At 45.4% G+C, this 16,830-nt stretch overlaps 1 protein-coding gene across 3 annotated transcripts in view; it reads left to right on the top strand.

The window, feature by feature from the left end:
* Positions 1 to 16,830, top strand: part of adamtsl3 (ADAMTS-like 3) — a 202,523-nt gene that overhangs the window by 84,498 nt on the left and 101,195 nt on the right. For all 3 annotated transcript variants that reach the window (XM_039614073.1, XM_039614066.1, XM_039614077.1), the window contains one exon: positions 16,325 to 16,452. In XM_039614073.1, the coding sequence (XP_039470007.1) occupies positions 16,325 to 16,452 (128 nt within the window). The remainder of the gene's footprint in view (positions 1 to 16,324; positions 16,453 to 16,830) is intronic.

Below are 16,830 nucleotides of genomic sequence, written 5' to 3'. Positions count from 1 at the left end.
CTGCCCATCTCTGATGCTCACACCCGACATGCAGGTCTTTGGGAGGAGCTCCAATACCTGCTGCTCCCTCTAGTGGTCACCCCTGGGCATCAGCTGCATCCATCTCACTGCTCACCTGTTGGACAGGAGCGGTTCTGAGCTAATTTTCGGGCTCTTGTGCAGTCACCTGCACTCCTAGACATCTGACCGATTATCAGTTTTTAAAATTTCATCACATGACCACACACACCAGCAGAAGACTCTCACAGCACTGATACGATAAGGGAAATCGTTTGGCATCATTTGTGATGCTACATCATTTTTTCCCTCTTTTATAAACTGTTCTCCAGAAAGCACACAGTGGTAATGAAATCCAACATTTCAAACTATTTTAAGTTTGATAAATTAAACAGCGCGGCAAATCTCAGGGAATTAATATCCAAATAAAGCACCAGAACATAAACCCCAGAGCTGCTGCTGCTGCTCATACACACACATTAAAGCTGAAAGAGCAACTTCACCATTCAGTTCAACACACACACACACATTTGCAAACAGCTGCTGATGTCCTCCCGAGACTGCGTTACATCACTTTGGGGCTGCCGGTGTCACAGCGTGGCGGGTTGGTTTGATTCGGGTCACTCGCCGTGCCCACCACGTGTTGCATCATATGAAATATTTACTGAGGTAGCTGGAGCCTCTGTTTGCATATCCCAAGATACATAAACCATAAGTCTAATGACTCCATCTGTTATTTTCTCACATCAGTGTCAGTTTTTGTGCTTTTTGCGCACTGCTAGGTAGCACCAGGGTCCCCTGGTACTCCACCAGTGAATGTGTGGATTTATATCCAGCATGTTTCACTCAGCTGTCCTCCTGCAGTCTCAGACACGCCCGCGGCTTCTTCTCCGTCTCTGCAGCTGATGAGATGCCTGATTTCCATTCTGACAGTTTGAGTTTTTCGTGGCTGATGTTGTTCTGTAAAATAAAAAGTCAAACTATCTTTAAGCCTTACTGCTGAAGAGAAACGCCACCGACAGCTCCGAGGTCTTTCTTGTCGTCGCTCTGTGCAGCCCTAACTGTTTGTGCGGCTGTGAGGGAGAGCGGCCTGTAAGTCAGGACGGTCTGTTCAGACGCTACAGCGCAGCGGCAGCAGCTCCATTAGACGCTGCATGAAAGGAACCCTGTCAGGCCAATATACATACTGAGAACGAAGGACGTTTCCCAGCATGCACTGCATGTGATTGCACTCAGTCCTTTGTGTGTGTTTGTATATATATATATGTATATATATATATATATATACATATATATATATGCAGCATCTTGAACTTGTGTGTGTGGGTGGTGCTGAAACAAATTTAAGAGAATCTATTTTTTGGTTTGTGCTGCAGTTCAGTTCATTTTGTGTATCAGGCTGTAAACATGTTCATTTCTGCTGTAATGATTTAACATGAGAGTCTATGGGGACTGACTCACTGCTGCCTCTGCTGGACATTAGAAGAACTGCAGCTCTCTTATCATCGTGTTTTAGCCCCTGAAGCTGAATGTGTTTGATTCAACCCTCACCTCTGACTCAGATCAAGAGTCTCAGTGTCTCTAAATGATTCGTACAACTCACTGTATAGATATATATATCTATATATATACACATATGTAATATGTAAATGCATCTCTATGAATGCTTTTTTCAATGTATGCTCATCATTAATATCTCTCTATATCTCTTAACAGACAAATATTTGATATCCCTTAGAGAGGCTGCTGTAACCAGCTTCACAAGGCTGTGTTTCCTCTCTGTGTCTATTTTCTTCTCACTCACACACATGCACACACACACACACACACACACATGCACTCATTTCCTCAGGCAGGTATGAGCAGATTGTTTGCTGTTTAGGAGCTGAAATATAATTAAAAGTTAATGAAGAGCAAAAAATTGTCGCTCTGCGCTTTGTTGATATCAGAGCGACGCCTCCACAAAAGGAAATTACAAAAACTAGCCTGCTGAGAGGAAAGACTCTCTGAATTTTAGCACCTAAAATTGTAAAATTGTAAAGAGCTCTTTTGGAAAGAGGAGATGTGCCTGCAGCGGTGTGGGTGGTGCTCATCCAGCAGGTACTGAAGTGAGAGGCTGCATGGTTGCAGCTTTGCGATACAGAAAATATCTGCAGGAGCTTTTTCGGGGGGACTCTGTTGTTGTCTTTGTGAGGAGGGTTTTTTCTGAGGGATGGAAGAATAAAAGGAACTGGGAGCACTGGTGGCTGCAGACGGTGGTGTATAGATTTGGACAATCTGTGGCTGATGCTGCTTCTCTGCAGCAGAGCATCGACACACACACACACACACACACACACACACACACACACACACACACACAGACTGAAATATAATGAATTAGTCTGACAGTGGACAGTAAAGGCCTGCCTCCATGCACCAAACAGTAAAAAAAGGATTCATGTGTGAATGCAGGCTGGATGGAAGCTCCGAGTCTTTGCTCGCTGCACACATGGACACATTTATTTGAAACACTGAATGTAATTATTATTTGGATTCAGGAGACAGATGCCATCTCTACATCTACAGGCTTAAAGTTTCCTTTCTGATAAATGATATCATTAGGGGTGGATCAGGTGACCCTGAATCTTCCCTTCGTTACGCTGCATTAGGCTCTGACGGCTGCAGGATTTCCATGTGTGTTCACACTTCTGTGCTTCCTCTTCCCTCTGTGGTGGAGGCAGATGGCCGCCCCTCCCTGTGCCGGCTTCTCGCAGAGGTTTCTTCATGTTAAAAGGGAGTTCTTCCTCCCCACTGTCACCAAGTCACCCCACTCACAGGGCATCGTGTGATATTTCAGAGCTGTGGTGGCTGTAGCTGTGAGCGGGGACTGTGAAAATAAACCTGAATGAAGCAGGTTATAGTGCCGCTGAAGCCTCCTTATTCAGGAACAGCCTTCAGCTTGGTGTATATCATATTTGTCATTTATTATGTACCATCTAGGGCATCTTTACACAGTAGAGTCGACGCTTCAAGCTAAACAGACTGCTGGATGCTGGAGGAAAATAATAAGTCGAGTATTTGTCGGGGCTGAAAGTCTCTGCTGTCCTTTCACTTTCCCCAAATCTCTAAGTTGCCCTAGCCGACTGAGCGCGTGCCTAATCAGAAACAGTTTTCCCTTACTCATTTCTTTTCATATTTAAAGGGAATTTGATGCTTGAGTCTCTTATGGCAGTTAAATATTCATATACTCACACGTTTCCTCTGATAATGAATCGAATCACCGCCACCGCCGTTTGTCACGTGCAGCTCGCTGTGCTGCATCTTTGTGGCTGTGAGCAGCAGATTGTCCAGTGTCAGAGCGGTACATGTCCAAATTCCCAAAGTATTAATGGGTTAAACAATCAGAAGAACAACATTTCTGATGCAGCTGTTGTGGGTGAATGTCATTAATGTTACTGTGTGGGGATTAAAACACATGTTAAACATGAAGAACCTGATAAAAGAGCAACAATAAAAAGAACAGCGTGCAGCGTTGGAGGTTGTTTAATGCTCAGGTCTTCCATACAGCTGCTGCAGAGAAACTATTTCTGCATGAAAGTGAGAGATAATATCCGAGGGAACCTTGACATTTTCTCATACGTGCTGCGGCGCCTCTCTTACGCGTGGTTCATCTAAGAGTCAGCGCTGTGCTTTTGCTGGATGATACGTGATATGTCCCTCGGGGAGGACGATAAACCGAGCCGGCCTGTGCCTCAGACCAGGAAGCCAGAGAGGATCCAGGACGATGCCTCGTCTTACAAAACCTCAAATCCCCGTGCTGGTTCTCAGCTCGCAGTTCGAACCCTGAGCCCGGGCTTAAGTAGCCGCGGTCCGAGTCGCTCCCGCTGCGAGGACGAGGGCTGCCTTTTCTGGGGAATTATTCTGCAGAAATCTGAACCCTGGGTTATGCTTGGACTCGAGTTTTTTCCTGCAAGAAACAGGATTAAATTTTGATTATGAAGCAGAAAATTAATTACAGTGTTTGTGTAAAGCTCTTAATTGCCTGTTTGATTTATGAGTTCTGTATAGTGGAGCGTTAAGAGGATTTCAACTTTTTTTCCTCCCTACTTTTCAACATTGGCTGAAGCCCAGTGAATATTTAATGGTGTTTTGCAAGAATCCACAAACAGTTTTTCTGATATACGGTGTGTACGCCTGTTATGTACGAGCGCGCGGCGGCTGAGCTGGAAAGAGCACGATGACGTAGATCCTGAGCTGTCAGTCTCCGAGTTAGCTGTTTGCTTTGGTCTGAGGGACCTGCACAGAGCTCATAGTGTGTGTGTGTGTGTGTGTGTGTGTGTGTGTGTGTGTGTGTGTGTGCGCGCGCCCTTTTGGCACCTGTCCGCCAGGTAATGAGCCTCCTGCTTTGTTCAAAACAGCTGGAAGCTGCTCAGCAAGGCCCCGGCCTGCTCACTACCTGCAGCAGAAAGTCACTGCAACACACTGATGCACTGATCAATAGATCAGACAGCGGGGAAAATCATTAGCATAACCAATACACTCTTACACTGATGTGCACGGCAAAGCCCAGAGAGCATTTAAACAGTACAGTACAAGAGAATCAGCAGATTAGATTTAAGATGTTATTTGTCACTCTGGCACAAAACTGCAGCACCGAAATAAATCAGCACAAAGAAAAACAGTTAAAAATTGTTTAAAGTAATAAAGTAATACTTGTAAATGGAAAAACTGTAGTACAAAGATTAGTGCGCAGGGCTTAGACTGCACTTGTACGTGTGTTGTGTGTAGTCGTGATTTATTCAGCAGCTTTTTGGCTTGTGGGAAATTAAATATGTAACACCTTCCACTGAGTGTAGTTTTAGGCTGTGAGGTATCGGTGCTCGGGCAACAACTCCAACATTAATACTTTATTAGTCCAAAACATTAAGTATTAGTAATCTAAATATCGAACTCATCTCTGAGTTTCCAGAGTTTAATTAGTTTCAAAGTAAAGTTTTGTATAACGGCCTTTGTGTTCATTGGCAGGTAATAAAGTGCTAATAAGTCCTTATTAATAAAATATTATACTTTAATGGCTCCGTTAATATTCAAGTGTAGCACAAAAACACAAACAGCCTCACATGAACAGCTTCCTGTCCAACATGCAAACAGGCCACAAACACCAGTTACCACCACTAACCCATCCTACCTGTCAGCAGGTGAGTTAGAAACAAGTTTTCAGGCCCCACTTTCTGTTACAGCCCCAGGATCTCTCCAGAAGACAGTCCAGCATTACCAGAACGAGTCAACGAGATGCAAACATACTGAGAGATTACCCAGGATGCATTTGGCTTCCAGCTCGTCAAGCCAGACCACACATGCCTGAAGAAGGAGAAGAAGAAGATGTTTGACTTGTTATATTCTTCTTCCAGCATCCAGCAGTCTGTTTAGCTTGAAGCATTGGCTCTGCTGCTTAGATTGTACATAATAAATGAGCAAGTTAGATGCACTGAGCCAAAGGCTGTTGCTGTATAATGAGGCCGAAGAACCGGGGTCTACCTCAGTGACGCCAAAATGCAGCAGGATATTCAGTCTGAACTGAGTTTCATTTATACTGTGCCAGTTCACAACAACGCTCACTTTAAGGTTCACTATCGCGCAGTATTGATCCCCTCTGAGCAACACGTGGTGACGGTGGCGAGGAAGAACTCCCTTTTAACAGGAAGAGACCTCCAGCAAAACCAGGCTCAGGGAGGGGCGGCCAAGAGATACAGAAACTACAGGGGAGAGAGAGAATATCTCCAGGTCAGTGCAGACAATCCTCAATGCATCATGGGAAATCGTCCAGCAGCACAACTACGGGAGGATTCAGGGTCACATGATCCAGCCCTAACTATCAGGAAAGGAAAGTTTAAATTCAAATCCTGAAAGCAGAGAGAGTGTCTGTGTCCCTAATAATCCCCAAACTGGGAGCCGGTTCCACAGAAGAGAAGCTTCAAACACATCCAGGTGGCAAATCTCATTTAAGGTGCAATATTTAAGAATATTCCATATCTGCAAGCCACCAACTCATGCTTTTCATGCTTTTCATGACTTAATAAGTGCAGAGTCTGTTATTATTGATGCAAGAACAGCACAGCGGTCCCCGAGCAGAGACATGGCTCCAATTATAATTACTGCAGATGGAAATAGCAGAGTTTTTGACTGTGGCGTCTGCTTCCAGCAAGTATACAGATGGTCTCTCTGTGCATATGTCACCACTCCATCCATGGGGCTGGCACCAAATCTGTCAAGTCAACACGGACAAGTCAAGAGTCAAGCCACAGGTCTGGTCAAAGAAACCAGATTTGTGGCATCTCTTTCTGGCTTTCACAGATGATAAATTCTGTAAAATGACACAAAAAACATGAGGTAACAAAGTGAGAAGCAGGATACAGGCTGCAGGCACGTGCAGGATCTTACAGGAAGTAAAAACACCAGAGGAACTACTCTTCAAAATAAGACAGGAAGTAACAGAAAACCAAAGGAACAAAAAGACACAGAAAGAAAAATGACACCAGAAGATGCTACGGAGACAGATGTTTGGCTCCGGGAATCAGAGCTGATACTTTGACTGACAGGTCGACTTCCAAAAGGTTAAAAAGGACCAACATATATTTGGAAACAGAAATGCAGTCATAAAGCAGTCATAAAGCACTCCTGCCTGCAGTGCAGATATGAAGCGAGAATCTGCTGGACCGCTCTGACCCGTTAAGTCTGTTTCACTCATACGGCCGGCAGCTCGGACTTTGGACTCATTAGAAACGATTAAGCTCATTCCCCGGCTGATTGCAGCAGAACTGTCACACCGGGAGACCTGGCCTCGACATACCGCAGACGACTGTAAAAACCAAGAGCTTCAGCTTTGATCAGCGGCACGCCGTGGCCTTCATACCTTGCCCACCGCTGTTTATCTAGCTTGGGCGAGCTGTGTTTACTGACCAGAGCCAACACGGCGAGCGTGCTCCCTCGCCAGACTTCACGAGTCCTGTCAGTGACATCACATATAGCAACAGGACAAATAATAAGAGCCTCCGGAGGCTGAGTGGATGTGGACAGAAGATGGGAGTGTCAGAGTGGCACTTTAGGCCGGAGTGAAACATTCGTCTGGTTTTCGTCGCTGCTCTCGTTCCGTTTGTGATTTGTCATCAGAGAGATTTGAAGCCTCTGGTTTGGTGATGTGGAGGCTGAAATTTGCTGTTTCACTGAGGAACAAAGAGTCGGGTAAAGGCTCGAGGCAGGCATCCTCTCTGTTCCTGGGCTTTGTGATTCTTCTGTTTCACTTTGTTTTCTGTTATTTTTGGTTCACACAGTAAAGCTTGTTAGTTTAAGGAAAACCTTGAGGTTTTGCACTGGCTGACCACACCGGAGAAACACAAGAGTGGCAAATTTCCAATGCGTTAAATAGAAACAGAGATAAATGCAGCAGAGACGGTTCGTCAGAAATGATCTCAGTGGAAGGACAAAAGCTTTGAGCTTTGCACTAAAGATCCTCGCAGAGATGACAGAGAGCCGCTCAGAGTTCAGACTGAGCTGAAGGATGAAGCTGCTCACACTACGCTGTTTTTTAGCCTTTTATTCCATATTTCCATTCATGTTTACAGCTGTTTCCCATTTTACTGCAAAATAGAGTTTTGAGGCAGCTGGATTTTTACCCTAAATATTATTTTGAGTCATTGTTGGCTTAGTTTTAGGTGAGTTCATTATTCCTCGTGTCTTAAATGCGACAACGGCTGCAGGTCTCTGTCGGGGTTTGGATGGTTCGAATGTTTGGTCTAAAACTCTCCCGATCCCAACGCTAACCCTGCATGTTGGAAGCCAACGCTGAAGGGTACCTGTGCAGTTAAATGTGCAACCCGCTTAATAATATTCCAGGCTGGGTGTGTTTCATGCTCAGCGGGTTCAGAGAGAAACTGACTTTATCAGTCAGCAGTAAAAGGTCAGCGTGGTTTTCACTCGTTACCGTCCGTGACATGTGAGAAAAGATCTTTAACATCCGCTCTCTGACAGAGGCGACGATTTCACAGCCCTGTAGTGGCACTGATGGATTACGATGTGCTCCGAGGTCGATGCCTGTGGATAATTCATTCTGCTCAGGTCTCTGAAAGTAATTTCCCGCACTGAGGAAGTGCGGACACCAACCGTCATCTGCAGAGAACAGTGGCTTTACTGTACTCGGTGCTTTTTCCATCTTTGGAGAACAAACACTCCTGTGTTTGTCTTCTGGCCCCGTGGTGCAGAGGACTGTTTTAAAATTTGGAGACAGGAGCATAAAACTTTACATTTCAGCTTTGTGAAACCTGCAAACAAATCAGTTTTACATCATTATTACATCATCATCAGCAGGAGTGGGGATCTCCAGGCCTCGAGGGGGACACCAGCCCTCGAGGCCTGGAGATCAAATGATGAGTTGATTACCAGGCCTCTGGAGAACTTATGGACATGTTGAAGAGGTCATTTAGCCATTTAAATCAAGGACACATCTAAAACCTGCAGGACACCGGCCCCTCGAGGCCTGGAGGTCCCCAACTCTGACTTAAAGTGTCACAGTCTAAGGACTAAATCTGGTTTTTCTCTATAAGCATCTTTGACCTTCAGTATCGTGGGAGATATCAGAGTTTGAGTAAACTGCAGCAGTGTAATGATGGTCCGTGATGAAGAGGAGCAGAGAAAAAGGTATCCTGCATGTTTCATCTGTTTTCTGAAGATTCACTTGGAGAAAACTTGCAAAACTTTATTTTGGTTAAATTTCGTGATAGTGATGTGATGGCTGTGTGTTTTCAGCCCTGAAACTTGTAGAGCTCAAATTGTTGACCCACCTCTGTGTGTAATTCAAGGACCTGTAAATCTGAACATTTTCACAGTATGGAGGTAAAATTTAGGACGCCTTCATTAAATGTACGACATTGTAGAAAAAACCCAGCTGATCCTGAGACAGTCGGGTTGATTTTTCATGGAAAGTGTCGGAGAGAAACTAATGTTGGAGAAATAAGAAAGTCGAGTCCTGGTAGTGCTCTCGCTGCAGCATTTCAGACCGTTGTGGGCCAAATATGTAGGAAGAAAACTTCAGAAGCCAGAAAAAGTTTCAAGACGAGAGCTATACGAGGTCACGAGCAGCGGTTACTGAAGGAGACTGACGGTCAGAGAGCTCTCTCAGCTATGGTTGTGCTTTTGTTAACCACAAGTAAGCCTGAGGCTCCACGGCTGTCTGACAAGCATACTTTCAGCTTTATTTTGCACCACATATACAACTCACTTTCAAAGGGCTGCTAATGCGTAATAGAGAGCAGTAGAAACCAGTGGACGCTTTAAAACTAAATCCTAAGACTGTGAAGTTTACAGGAGCCAAAACCTGAGCCTTACAGTGAACGCTGGGATTTGCTTTGCACTGTATGAGCATCTTCTGATTTAACAGGAACTAAATGTTCCCAGAAAGTATCACTTCCTGTCGATTAGTCTCATATAAACTTTCAAGCATCCGTATCAAGACTCCTGCCAAAGGCAAAATAAACCTTTACTTGTAGCTTTCTGGATTTCTGGTAGTTTGCATTTAACAAAAAGGATTGAGTCTGCAAAGAATGCACACACCTACAATACAGTAAGCCAGCTGAGAATAGCTAAACCAGACGTTATAAGTATCGCATTGTGTCCTGCATTCAGCGCTCTCATATAGGGAGTCGGACAGTTTTTTTTCTAATCCCATCCGACACCCTCCAATCTCAGAGCACAAGCTGAGATTAATGCTGCCGGCTATTTTCACTCCCTGCCAGCTCCTCCAACCAAACAAAGTGATGCAAGGCTGTTTACCAGCTCGAAACTCTGCAGGAGATCAAGTGTGAAGCAACCTAATAGGATTTGCACTTGAACATGTTTCTTGATTCTCAGACAAAGAGGGAAATCTATGATGCAATTTGGGATTAATGGAGGAGAATAAGGCACAAAGGAGTCAATAAAGAAGTGAATGAAGGGATTATTGAACCGATGACTGAATGAATAAAAGGATGGAATGACCCAACGGTGACTGTTCATTTATTTAGATCCTCACCTTTGCCTACCTGCCCTTGGAAGCTTTCGATGAGGCTTCACTGTGATCGTGACCTGCATGTGGTGACCAAAAGATTGAGGTTGTGGATGCAGGAGGCTGGAATTACTTTGTGCTGCAGAGCGGCTGATCTCAACCTTCGAATGACAAAGAGAGCTCAGAGCGGAGCCGCTGCATCATCATGAGGAATGCAACCAGGTGACGTGTCTCCTGCATCTGATCGGGAATGCCTCCTGGACGCCTCCTGTTCCAAGTTGTCCGGAGAACCCCAGGTACACCCCGAATTCTGAACATGCGTAGTTCATCTTGCGTGAGGAACACTACACCTGGAATAAGCTGCTAGTTTGCTGCCGTTGTGAAAAATATAATTTCTGATATAAAGTTGGACATTTTAACGTAGGAGTCTACGGGGACGGACTGACTGCTGGAGCCTCTGCTGGGCGTTAGAGGAACTGCAGGTGTTGTTGCTTTGGTTTAATACAGTATATGGACACAGAATTAATCTTTGAGTTCAGGTGTGTTCAGGTGTGGTCTGTAAAATCCGACTCCTGCCTTTACAAACATCTATGAAAGAAAGGCTGGTTCTGAAGAGCTCACTAAAACCTGCTGTGGTGCTGCAACTGGATGTAACGGATTTCTTGGAGTTTCTTCCCTCCTGGATATTCCTGATCAGCCACATAGTGTCAGACCAGGTGACGTCACAGAGCCGACTCGATAACTGGAGAGCTCCAAACCTCCTCTGGCATTAACACCACCACAAAGACTGCACGCTGGGAGCTACATGGCCGAGCAGCTCCTGTGGGTGTATTTCAGTCCCAGAGGTTATCACCTGACCTAAACCCAGTACAGCGACAGTGGTGGTTTCTATAAGTTTTCTCTTCTTATAATGAGCCTTTCATGAAAGATGCCTTATTACCTGAGTGGCACCAGTGGACTCATCGCCTATGCCAGTGCCACTTTGAACCTTGAAACTGGGAAATTGAGAAATGCACAGTGGATGCCGAGGTCATCTGAGTCGTCAGTGGACACAGCTTGCTGATACTGAACTATGCAGACACAATGGGCCCTGCTGGCCACCCGGGCCAAAAAAGCCTTGGCTGGACAGATTCTCCTCATGCCGATGTTATTACTGTTGGAGGTCCGTGATGGCGGTTAGCCGGCCGAGCCCGACAACAAAAGGTGGTTTTATCCTATTAGCTGAGCGTTAACGTGTCTAATTCCTCTCGAGCTGTTCAGTCTGTCTCTTTGGAAGAGGCACGAAGAGAAATGCGAGAGAATCCCGAGATCCAGTTCAGCGCAGGAGTCCAAGACACACACAGCAGACCCATGTATGTGGGTACGACAGAACAAGGCTGAACCCTCAAAGCGTTGTCCTCTGCCAGCTCCGCTGTGAGCCAGCAATCTCAGCCTGGGAGGCAGGCTGAAATGAAACCTGCAGAGGCATGTCAGAAATGTTAATTCTGGTTGACCAGGCATAAATAACATTGTCAGAGGAATTAGAGTTTGTTCCTGTTCTGTGGGTTTTACTGACTGCCTGCACCGTCGCTTCTGCAGCAAAGGTTTCTCCAGCTGTTTAAATTCATGCTTTGACTATTGTCCTGGTGGCACACGGGGTAGATCGCACTCGGAAGGAAAACTTTATTAATCCCTGCAGATTTCCGTCGTAACAGCTGCTCGGGACTGTGGAAGTTGTAAAATTATACAACTGCAGCAAAAAAGCTGAGAAACTGGATGGCCTCAGGAACCAAAGGACACGCTGTGAGGGACCGCACGCAGATGATCTCGATCCAGATTCGATCCAAGCCAAGTTCTGATGTTTTATCAGTGACAGATTCATAAAATATTTGCAGACCTACGCTGTAGGAACGTCTTCAGAAGGAGGCGACTCTGGCCCTCTCTGCAGAGACGGCAGCAGAGTTTCCTGTCTACGTAGGACCCCAGGTATTTATCTGTGCCTTAAAGGAGAAAGGACATGTAGGAGTCCTGCATCGCCTTAAGTCCATCAGCAGCTCCTTTAGTTCAGCTGATGTTAAGTTTGGATGGTTCAGCTCACAGCAGAACTGTGAAAAAGCACTTTGGAAGGCTCGGCTCGTTCCCTCTCTGACTCCCAATATTTTCCATAAATACTTCATTGTGCTTCATTTTCCTCTCTCTCTCTCTCTCTCTCACACACACACACACACACACACACACACACACACACACAGAGGCACCACAGGGTCTGTAGTGACATCACTGACCCAGGGAAGCCAATTTTCCTATTTTTGGTGACACACAGCCAGGAAAACTCTCTCTCCCGCTCTCTATCAGAGCCTCACTCCATCACTCCCTCTCTTTCATCTCAGCTTTTCACACAGCAGATAAGATAGGAGAAAGGTCGGTGTTCGGTGCATCGAGGCTGTAGCAGCTTTGTGTGACTGCTTGCCTAAAACAGACGACTGTTTCGTGTGAGGTAATGCTACTGTTTGGTGTCTGCAGAGCGCGAGGCGGTGGCTCTCGTCGGTGTTTCAGCAGAGAGACCTGCTGCCTGCGCCGACTAACCGCCGGACTCTTCTGCACTTTGGAGAATGCTCCCGATGGGACGACGCTGCGCGCACGGATCACAAACTGTCAGAAATTACTTGGCTGCATCCAGTCAGGCATGTTTTGAGTAAGAGGATTGGATTATGTATAATTCAGATATCTTGGCCCATCTTTTTGAGCATTTTTTGGCCTGATAATGGTAAAATATCGAGCATTGTGGCGATAGAGGCGAAACATGCAAGCGTGCATGAGAAAATCAGAAACCCTGAGTGTGCAAAGAGGTTTCTACCAGCAGCAGAAGGACTCTCGAGGCCTGCTGCTGGGGTACGATCACAGTCTCTACTTTCTACTGATCAGCCTGTGTTTTACACCCAACATGTGTCTCAATCAGATTATGAGTCACTGCTGAGCATGAAGGCAGGGCCAGAGAAGAAGAGGTTTGAGGAAGCTGACTGGCACGCCCGGCGTTTCCATCAGTCCAGGACGGTCACGTTGGCGATGGTTTTACTCACATGTGACCAACATAACGTACTGACACATAGATGCTCTGAAATGTATTTAGGAGCTTGTGTGCAAATATAACATATAAGATTCAGCCTCTGTTTTCCTATCAGCTGTTGTAGTTGATGGTGGCGCTGCAGCTCCTCTGACACGCCCACAGCGACAAAGATGGTCGACAGCAGCGGTGTTGTGTCTGTCGTGTGTTGCTGGGGTTTCTGAGTGAAGCTATGACCGGTTCTCAGGCCACAACGGAGAAGAACTGGCAACCTCTCCTGGGTGTACCCCACCTGTAGGCTCCGCCCCCCACCCCATAACCCCGAATGGATAGGTTAAGAGCAGTTAAAATGGTGGATGGATGGAAACGAAGGTGAAGCGTGTAAGTCAGTGTCAGTGACGTGTAGAAGTCTTGGCGAATATGAAGCGAGCACATGCATACACGAATGTTTCTTGTTTAATGTTTGCTGGGTGATGTATCAGCTGCCGTTCCTGCACTCATGTGCACGCCCTCCTGCACAGCCTGTATCCAGTATTTATGATTATGATTTCCTGCTGTGTGATAAAACTGTGGGAAATATTCCAGCCTGCTTCTCCTGAAATAGTTCATGTGGGAAAATGTCTGTATTATATAATAGTTCCATATACAGTGTATAATGTCATGCGTAATATATATACGTTTATAAAAGAGCAATGAGATAACGATGATGTCTGTAAATGTAAATAACACTGTGAATCGGTTTTTATCTACATCATGAATCCGAGTGACCTTCAAACTCTGAACACAGAGGTGGAAACATCTGTAACATCTGTAATCGTTTTACAGCGGCTGCTGCCGTGAGGCTGCATTTATTCATATTCAGCTGTGGCTCCTCAGCCTATCAGCAGCGACCGTCAGAGTCTGACCACTCGTCCCACCAAAAGACGTTCTTTTATTGGGGCTTTCTTGGACGGAAGAGGAGCAGCAGGAGTCCACAGGCCAGTTTTACCCAGAGATGCTTCTCTGTGTCGGGCTCGTGCTGGAAAGAGAGACGGTATCAGCTCGATTTCAGCTGTAACATTTTCTTTGCTCACGTTTATCCATATCCATATATCCAGTGGGAATCATTGGAAATCTCACATGTAGACTGTGTTTCTAGATTTTTCCTCACTAAAAACACAAATGGACATTTTATTTGTGAGGCTATAAACTCAAGATTAAATTTACTGAAGTGTAACTAATGATAAGAGATCCTGTGAGAGAAAAGTTTTCAACCTAATCTTAAAAAAGCAGAGACGGTTTCTGTCTCCTGTGTTATCATACAAAACTCTGTATTGTCTCATAATTTAACAAATGTCACGGTCCTGGGTCGGTCACTCAGTGTTTTTGTGTTATTATCAATCTTTGATTCCAGCATGGTTCATCACCGTTAGTGTTTTGGTTTCTGTTTTGTTCTCGGGTATTTCTTGATTTCTAGTTCTTCGGTTTTGTTTGTTTACTGTAGGTTTAGTTCTGTCTTCATGCTTATTCTCTTGTCCCCCAGTCAGTCGTGTCTCATGTCACTCCTGTCCCCGTGGTTCCTGTGTTTCCTGTTTTATTTTGATAGTCCCTGGGGGTGTCCAAATTCAGGGTCCGCATCCTCCTGAGGACCCGGCCTTCGCGGTTTACGTGAGCCGGGTCCCTCGAAGATACAGAAAGCCGGAAGTGTGAGGCTGTGAAATGGGACGGTCTGGCCTTCAGATTTGCGTCACCGCTGTCTCATTAGAGTTTAATAAACTCAGCCGTCTGCTCCTTGCTTCCTCAATATAACAGGACACTGGAGTAAATTCTCGACTGTCTCACATTTCTGTTTAATCAGTTTCCCGTTTGATGTTTATTCAGTTGTGTGAAAACTAGAACTTTAATCTCAGCCAAGCCGATTTACTCAGGAACAAATAAAACACTGAAAAAAGCCAAACAATAACATTTTTAAGTTATCTGAGTGACTTATATCATGTTTAACCTGAGTAGTAAAAGACCGCGGGGTCTGAAAACAATGTGCCGGGAGTTCGCTGTTCTCGCCCCGGCTCGCTATCCAGCTGGTGGGAAACAGACGTCTCCGAAAACATCGGAGCACTTTTGCAGATATGCGATGTCTTGATAAACGAGCTGATATTTGAAGTTTACACAGCTACATTCTCGCCTGAAAACATCTGTAAAGTTTATTTTGTGACCCAAAAAGAGTAATAAGAGTAAAATTATAACTAAGTAGCTGCAGGAATTGGCTGGGCAGCGCTATGAATTCTGGGATAGGTTGGGTCATAAAGGACACACCCGACCCATCCTTCAAATATGGGGAAAAGGAGGACGCATTTGACGGCTGCATTTGGAGGAGTCTTCGAATTTGGACACACACCCCCCTCCCCCGTTTTGCTTTTCCCCCGTCTCGTTACATCTGATTGGTCCCAGCTATGTTCCCACCCGTTCCCCATCCTGTCGTTCCCCTACCTGTGTGTTTTCCTTGGTCTCTGTCCCAGTTTAGCTCCCTAGTTTTCATGTTTCTAGTTTCTGGTTTAGTTTTCATGTTTTCATTGTGAAGTTTGTCCAGCAAATAAAGCTTTTTAAGTTTACTTGAGTGTCTTGAGTCCTGCCTGCTACACAGCAAACATGACAATAAAATATCTTTTCCCATTTAACTGCCTGTTCACCACTGGTGAAATGGTTTATTCAGTTTCACGTTTATTGCGTCTCATACTGGGAGTGTTGGTGCTCAGCTGTGCGGCGTCTGCATGAGCCGTTTCCTCTTCAGCTTCTTTCCTGAGACTTTGGGACTTTTTCTAGAGAGAGCTAAACTTCTGCTGCGTTGGCTCACTGTGGATATATTTGCTCTAACGCTGTAAAAAGAAATGATCTCTGCCAGCATGGCACACTTTCACTGTGTCCCTCTGAGCCTTTAAGCTTTTTTTAGCTTAAGCTTTATCAAGAATTTATCACTGAGTGTTTTCCACACCTCCTGGCACAGAACAGTAAATATACAGCCTGTGACGAGCTCTCCTCCAGCAGGTTTGTTGAATTTCCAGCAATCAGACAGGAATCTGACAGAAATGCAGACTGTGATAGAGCGATGTCTGACTGAGACTGATTCTCAGATTGCTGTGAGAACAGACGCTGGTGTTGCAGGAGCGTTTTGCTTTAGCAGGTGTTGGAAACCAACGAGGCACGCCCTCAGTCTTCTTACAAGCACAAAGCTTTGGTGTGAACGTGATTTAATACGCATGACCTTTGTCTTGCTGTTTGTCCTTCTTTAGGCATCCAGGATGACCCGCTCAGATGAGGACAGGGAAATCGGCTGGGATGCCTGGGGCACCTGGAGCGACTGCTCTCGAACCTGCGGGGGAGGAGCCTCCTACTCACTACGACGGTGCCTCAATGGAGGGTAATCCTCATTTACCATCTAACAAGACACAATGTGACAGCATCTTTGAAACGTGGAGCGACTCCATGGCAGAAATCTGATCATTAAAACAAGCAAAAGACCAAAATCAGCCTTCGGCGTGTGATGTGCGAGCAGAGCGGCTGCTCTCTGCTCAGGTTAATGAGACTGTTTAATGACTAAAACCTGTCAGACGGTCACAGATCTGCTCAACTCACACATTTATCATGCCATGAAATATTGAAGAGATAATGGAAGGATTTCTACAAAGGCTGTGTCCTGCAGTGGATGTGTCACAGCTCTGAACTTCACCCGAATCTGCTAAAATGTAACCACACCGTGCAATCTGAAAATATTAAAAAACATCAAATAAAATAAGCA

The sequence above is a fragment of the Oreochromis aureus genome, linkage group 1, assembly GCF_013358895.1.
Source record: "Oreochromis aureus strain Israel breed Guangdong linkage group 1, ZZ_aureus, whole genome shotgun sequence".
Taxonomy (NCBI): domain Eukaryota; kingdom Metazoa; phylum Chordata; class Actinopteri; order Cichliformes; family Cichlidae; genus Oreochromis; species Oreochromis aureus.
Note: the sequence above shows the minus strand (reverse complement) of the source record. Positions and strands in the feature narration are given on the sequence as shown.